At 42.2% G+C, this 7670-nt stretch overlaps 1 protein-coding gene across 5 annotated transcripts in view; it reads left to right on the forward strand.

The window, feature by feature from the left end:
- LOC143102990 (ATP-citrate synthase) overlaps nt 1-6932 on the forward strand; it is a 75686-nt gene extending 68754 nt beyond the window's left edge. For 4 of the 5 annotated variants that reach the window (XM_076266772.1, XM_076266773.1, XM_076266774.1 and 1 more), the window contains 5 exons: nt 223-366; nt 4698-4811; nt 4917-4999; nt 5670-5746; nt 5921-6932. In XM_076266772.1, the coding sequence (XP_076122887.1) occupies nt 223-366; nt 4698-4811; nt 4917-4999; nt 5670-5746; nt 5921-6015 (513 nt within the window). In that variant the 3' untranslated portion in view covers nt 6016-6932. Of the gene's footprint in view, nt 1-222; nt 367-1017; nt 1109-4697; nt 4812-4916; nt 5000-5669; nt 5747-5920 lie in introns of those variants that run through there. The other variant, XM_076266775.1, reaches the window with a different exon arrangement.
- Nucleotides 6933-7670: the final 738 nt, after the last annotated feature.

The following is a 7670-nucleotide window of genomic DNA, read 5'->3' on the forward strand; positions in this document are numbered from 1 at the left end:
TATACTCACAACTTCACACTAGCCTACACTTTACACGCAACTTTGCATTGCCTACACTTTATTTACCCCCAAATGTACACTTTTACCCCAGAATCCGAACCCTAATGATTTACCCCAGAATGTACACTTTTGAGACCTCACACAGATTTCCATCCACCGTTCCATGACGCAACTTAACAATTTGTGTGTGTGTGTGTGTGTGTGTGTGTGTGTGTGTGTTAGGGAGACCGTTTTGGTGGGGCACTGGATGCAGCTGCTAAGCAGTTCAGTGGAGCGTTTGACAGTGGGCTGCTGCCGATGGAATTCGTCAACAAGATGAAGAAGGAAGGCAAACTCATCATGGGGATCGGACACCGCGTCAAATCGGTGACTACACTCACACACACTCACTCACACACACACACGCTCACTCGCTCACACACACTTTGGTTGTAACCACATTGGGCAAGTCTGGTACAGGTGTAGGGGCTTCTGAGGCCACTGGGGGCTGCATCGGGTCAGGTTGGGCTGGTCTGGGACTGAGCTAACAGTTCGGCAGGTTGCACTATGTGGGCCTTAGCCTTCTGCACTATGTGGGCACTATGTGGGCATTAGCCTTCTGCACTATATGGGCATTAGCCTTCTGCACTATGTGGGCACTATGTGGGCATCAGCCTTCTGCACTATGTGGGCATCAGCCTTCTGCACTATGTGGGCATCAGCCTTCTGCACTATGTGGGCATCAGCCTTCTGCACTATGTGGGCATCAGCCTTCTGCACTATGTGGGCATTAGCCTTCTGCACTATGCGCACTATGCGGGCATTAGCCTTCTGCACTATGTGGGCATCAGCCTTCTGCACTATGTGGGCCTTAGCCTTCTGCACAAAGAGACCAGTGAGGCTTCATTTCAGGTAGTATTTCTAGCGGTCATATTTTGTACCACTATGCGCTATTTTGTACATGTCTGCGACTGTTGACTATTTATAATAGATTCTATTATGTTATGTTAACTAATAATCCACACTGTGGTGTTGTAGATTAATAATCCAGACATGCAGGTCCGGATTAATAATCCACACTGTTGTGTTACAGATTAATAATCCACACTGTTGTGTTACAGATTAATAATCCACACTGTTGTGTTACAGATTAATAATCCAGACATGCAGGTCCAGATTAATAATCCACACTGTTGTGTAACAGATTAATAATCCACACTGTTGTGTTGTAGGTTAATAATCCACACTGTTGTGTCACAGATTATTAATCCAGACTGTTGTGTTGTAGATTATTAATCTAGTGCTGCCGCGATTAGTCGACTTAGTCGACCTAATCGACCATGAAAATTGGTCGACGGCAATTTTTTTAGTCGAAGAGTCGTTTTTACTATTGACCGCCTATTTATTTTTGGTCTCACACGGCTGTAATGTTAAATTAACTCTATGTTATTAACTCTTGAAAAGTACAATGACTGTCTTTGGATGTTAAACAGGCTACTATAGACTTTGGCATGTTTTAAACCCCACTCGCAAGTGTTAACGCCAGCAGCAAAGCTGCGTGCCTGCCTGCTTAGTTTCAGCGCAATCAATTATTAGGCAGAGCTTAGTGGGGGGAGCTAAGCTAGTAGGTTACGCTAGTCCAGACTCTGACTAATATAGTAGCCTATTGTGGAAATTGAAATAAATGAAGTGAAGTGTCTCACGTTGACAACGCAACGGCGTGTCATTACTGTAATTCATTCATACAAAAAAACGTTAAACCGAACATGCCGCCGCCCGTGATATCAACAATCAAGGTGCGCGTCATTTCCCATGGTCAATAAGTCACGACGCATATTTTTTTTGCGTTCAAGCCAACTGATAAAGTGAAGTAACCTATGTGGTAAGACGCGCATAGTGCCTGTAGCCTACTTGTTTTGAACATGCTGATGTCATTTGCAAAGTCCTCAACTCCTGTCGCCTTTCAAAGTCCAGCGTTTCTCAAACTATGGGCCGCGCGGACCAGCACCGGCCGTAACGTGGACATTGCTGGTCCGGAGCCGCGGAGTGAAATTATTCCCGGGGCTTCGGACCTCGGACCGACAGAAAAAGAAAACAAACTTTTCTGCAATCAGTATGAATTACTTGCTAATTTGGTGTCATCAAACATAGAGGCATACAATTAAATGGTGGTATGAGCGTTCATTCAATGCGCGAGAGAAACTGAAACCACTTGATAACGTTGGTAGCAAATCTCCAATTCAACCTATTGGAAAGCTATTTAATTATGAAACTACATTTAATAGAACAATGTGGATTTATGCAACTTCCATAAAAACAGAGCACAGACTATAATACACTAAATGTAAATGCAAACTTAAATTCACAGGGGGCCAAAATTAAGAACTGGGAGTATGTCGCGGGCCAAGCTCAACATTTATTGAATAACCGATGTTTTTATTGAATTAAAACTGTATACACACACAAGAAAAAATAGAATGCAGGCATTTCTGAATATAGCCTAATAGAAAAAATATATTGAATATCTGAATAGAAAAAATATATTGGCCTATTTTTGCAGGTGAACTATAAAAATTGTAAATAACATTTAACAACTATCAAAATTGTAATTGTAACTATTAACAGTTCATGACAGTTCACGTCATGAACTCATTCACGTCATGACGGTTCACGTTCAACGTAGTGCCGTTTTATGTTGTACTCTTTAGTGACGGCTACGGTGAATCCACATACCAAGCAAACGGGTTTGTCCTTGAATAATATGAACATATAATCGTTTTCCCACCTATCTTGAAAGCTCCGATTATCAATCTTTCGCTTCGCCATTTTTTCGTTGATAATTTGTCTGGTTGCATGGATACATGTTTTGTTTATGAACAGAAAAGGCGGCATTAACGATGCAACGCATTTTGGGATTTGAAGTGTTATCGGTGTATGATAGACTGTACAGTATGTAGCAACTTGATGGGCTGCGTTGCCCTGGGCTGCGCTCATGCGCTGAATAGAATAGCGTGCTGGGCCAGCTCTAACGCGGATGCACTGAAGAGAATACTGTCGGGCCAGCTCAGATATGGATGCGCTGTATAAACTACGCGGCGGGCCATTTCTAAAACAGATTGAGTAATGACCTCGCGGGCCACAAATAAGCACATCCCTGATCTAGAGTATTGCATAGTCAAATTTGAATAACATGGCCAAAAGCTTCTGGCATAATTAAATATGTAAATATTCTTTCCATTTGCCTACCAGTATATGATGGTTGCATGAGGGAAACATCCCAAAACGATGACACCCATATAATTGCTGTTGTTTTGAGAAGTATTTATCATGCAACCATGCAAAAGCAATGGAACTATTCTAATTATATTTTACATTAGTAAAGCATTCCTCTGATGTGCATGTTTTCAAACTTTTTGTGAACAATGTTAGCACTTTAAACACTGGCTGCTTTGAAGTGCATGTATAACAATATAGCATAACAATAATAATTGTGATGTGATATAATGATAATTTGATGGGGGGTGGGTTCATGTAGGTGGGCCCTATGACCCCAAAGTATGCCATGACCGGGCCTCAGGTCAAAGAAGTTGTCTATGTCGATGGCAACACTGGCATACAAATAAAGTCTATCAAAGGTCTGACATTACTGTAGATCTGAAGGTAGCATTTTAAATGGGTGTTTTTTTTTTTAAAACATAATGTTTTTGAACAGTTTACTTACAGTAATACAGCTTCTAACAAAAGTAGGGTGATACTGTATATATTTTACGTTTTCCCTTTTAGTTGAGTTCAAAATAAAACGTACACAACAAAATAACAAACACTTGATTTAAAATCGTTTAGATTAGTCGACTAATCGAAAAATTAGTTGAAAGATTAGTCGTTAGAAAATTAGTCGTTAGTGGCAGCACTATATTAATCCACACTGTTGTGTTGTAGATTAATAATCCAGACATGCAGGTCCAGATTATTAATCCAGACTGTTGTGTTACAGATTAATAATCCACACTGTTGTGTTACAGATTAATAATCCAGACATGCAGGTCCAGATTAATAATCCACACTGTTGTGTTACAGATTATAATAATCCACACTGTTGTGTTACAGATTAATAATCCAGACATGCAGGTCCAGATTAATAATCCACACTGTTGTGTTACAGATTAATAATCCACACTGTTGTGTTACAGATTAGTAATCCAGACTGTTGTGTTGTAGATTATTAATCCACACTGTTGTGTTGTAGATTAATAATCCAGACATGCAGGTCCAGATTATTAATCCAGACTGTTGTGTTACATATTAATAATCCACACTGTTGTGTTACAGATTAATAATCCAGACATGCAGGTCCAGATTAATAATCCACACTGTTGTGTTGTAGATTAATAATCCACACTGTTGTGTTGTAGATTAATAATCCAGACATGCAGGTCCAGATTATTAATCCAGACTGTTGTGTTACAGATTAATAATCCACACTGTTGTGTTACAGATTATTAATCCAGACTGTTGTGTTGTAGATTATTAATCCACACTGTTGTGTTACAGATTAATAATCCATACTGTTGTGTTGTAGATTAATAATCCAGACTGTTGTGTTGTAGATTATTAATCCACACTGTTGTGTTACAGATTAATAATCCAGACATGCGGGTTCAGATTAATAATCCACACTGTTGTGTTACAGATTAATAATCCACACTGTTGTGTTACAGATTAATAATCCAGACATGCGGGTCCAGATCCTGAAGGATTTTGTGAAGCAGCACTTTCCTGCCAATCAGCTACTGGACTACGCCCTGGAAGTGGAAAAGATCACAACCTCCAAGGTGACACACACACACACACACACACAACCTCCAAGGTGACACACACACTCATACACACTCACACACTCTCACTCACACAGTAATGTCTTGTGTGTTGTGTGGCAGAAACCCAATCTGATTCTGAACGTGGATGGATTCATCGGCGTGGCATTCGTGGACCTGCTGCGGACCTGTGGGGGATTCACTAGGTCAGTGGGTGTGTGCGCGTAGTGGGGGATTGTTGTACATAGGAAAGCGATGTTTGAGTGAAGATGGATCTGCTGTGCATTTGTGATGTATGGATGGAGCTTGTATTTATGTTGCAGAGATATAACGTGTGTGTCTGTGTCTGTGTGCAGGGATGAGGCTGATGAGTTTGTGGAGATCGGGGCCCTCAGAGATATAACGTGTGTGTGTGTGTAGGGATGAGGCTGATGAGTTTGTGGAGATCGGGGCCCTCAGAGATATAACGTGTGTGTGTGTGTGTGTGTTCAGGGATGAGGCTGATGAGTTCGTGGAGATCGGGGCCCTCAGAGATATAACGTGTGTGTGTGTGTATATATGTGTGTGTGTTTAGAGACGAGGCGGATGAGTTTGTGGAGATATAACGTGTGTATGTGTGTGTATATACATGTGTGTTTAGGGATGAAGCTGATGAGTTTGTGGAAATCGGGTCTCTCAACGGTATCTATAACGTGTGTATAACGTGTGTGTGTGTGTAGGGATGAAGCTGATGAGTTTGTGGAGATCGGGGCCCTCAGAGATATAACGTGTGTGTGTGTGTGTGTGTGTGTGGGGGGGGTGCAGGGATGAAGCTGATGAGTTTGTGGAGATCGGGGCCCTCAGAGATATAACGTGTGTGTAATCATGTGTGTGCAGGGACGAAGCTGATGAGTTTGTGGAGATCGGGGCCCTCAACGGTATCTTCGTTCTGGGCCGCAGCATGGGCTTCATCGGTGAGTTGCCATGGAGATGAAGTTTAGAGTTGCCATGGAGATGACGTTTAGAGTAATAATCAATAACAACAAGTAGAAACTGATATTCTCTCTCTCTCTTCTTTTTTCTCCCCCCCCCCCTCTCTCTCTCTCTCTCTCTTTCCTTCTCCCCCCCCCCCCCCCCCCCCCCCACAGGCCACTACCTGGACCAGAAGCGTCTGAAGCAGGGTCTCTATCGGCACCCCTGGGACGACATCTCCTACGTGCTTCCTGAACACATGACCATGTAACCATGGAAACCTTCATCAAAGAGTCACCTCGTGGGGAACCTCCCCTTCAGCCTGCTCCAGCTTTCTGTGTGTGTGTGTGTGTGTGTGTGTGTGTGTGTGCCCGTGTGCGTGTGTGCCCGTGTGCGTGTGTGTAAGTTATTATACAGAGTGAAGCCCAGATGTGAAGGCTGACTGTTTCAGCCAATCAGAGAAGGCCCTGAGGCTGTGGGTGGGGCTAGGAGGTGTGGCCTTGTGACCCGCATGACCTGTGATCTCTGACCTGACTCTTAGTTTGACGTTAGTGGGCTTGTATGATCTTGAATGTAGTTCAGCACACACACACACGTGTGTGTGTGTGTGTGTGAGAGAGAGAGAGTTTGTATCAGATAACTGTAGCATAGATGCCACGCTTTGTGTCCTAACTAGCTAACTGTAGCGATAGCGTAGACGCCACGCTTTAAGTGTCCTAACTAGCTAACTGTGAAAGCCTCTAACATGGAGAAACACCAACCTATCTGTCTTAAGGACTAGTGCAGGGGACCATGGTGATGTGGTAGTGTTACCTTAGCAACAGTTGGCATGGTGATGTGGTAGTGTTACCTTAGTTACCTTAGCAACAGTTGGCATGGCATAGCATGTGGGTCTTAGTGCTTGTACTTGTTTGCACTGCTTGTACGTGTGTGTGTGTGTGTGTGTGTGTATGTGTGTGCGTGCTGCTTGCTGCTCTGACTAACTGTTCATGATATTTTTGGTGAAAAGGTACCGTTATAGTTTCTGAAAGAGGCTGTGGCCATTCTTGCCAGCCAGTTTTATTTTTTTAATGTTTGACTAAAAACTATTTAAATGGGAAATAAATGTGCTTCTGTTGTCCTTTTGATTTTTAATATACTGTTTGAAAAAACTGTAATATTGTAGATGAATAAACCAGTCTCTCTAAACCACCTCTCTGTGTCTATATACGTGTGTGTGTGTGTGTGGGGGGGGGGACACGTGGTATGATTAAGATGGGGAGAAAACGAATAGTGAACATTTAAGGAACACTAAATGAGAAGACTGTTTTAAGGAAGCAAATGTGATTTTAGGGAAGCTCTTAACTTAATACATGTTGTGCAGCCAGCTCTGACTGACTTGTAATGTGATTTGTGTTCGTAGGGCCCTACAAACACAAATAAACCCCTACGAACACAAATCACATTAAAACATAATAATAAATCACAAATACAAACACAAATCAGTGAGTGATGCTCATCCCTTTTCCTTTCTCACTAGATATGAGACCAGCATTCCATGCTAAATAATGCTGCATTCCATGCTAAATAACGCTGAGTGGCAGATGTAACGTTAATGATGAATTTGAGGCTGTTGAAGTAAGTATGGGCAGAAAATAGTCATGTTTTGCTAAGATACAAATATTACCCATATTTCTATAACTTTGCCAATGCCGTCGTGCCGTCATAACAAGTCAAAGGGGTAAAGTCTCGAGTTAATAGCATGGAAGTCCAAGTCGTGTTGAAATTAATCGTCGAGTCTGGTCATCAAAATCATGACTCGAGTCCAAGTCGTGACGAGTCCACACCTCTGCCACTGGCTATGAGGGACGACTTTGATGTGTTTATACAAGACCTGCACATATAACACAAAGCTTCTTTTGTCAAAAAGATACATTTATACATTAT

Source organism: Alosa pseudoharengus, unplaced genomic scaffold (genome assembly GCF_046254945.1).
Source record: "Alosa pseudoharengus isolate Yale_2024_CS ecotype anadromous, Long Island Sound unplaced genomic scaffold, YU_APseudo_1.1 YU_APseudo_1.1_scf_4, whole genome shotgun sequence".
Lineage (NCBI taxonomy): Eukaryota > Metazoa > Chordata > Actinopteri > Clupeiformes > Clupeidae > Alosa > Alosa pseudoharengus.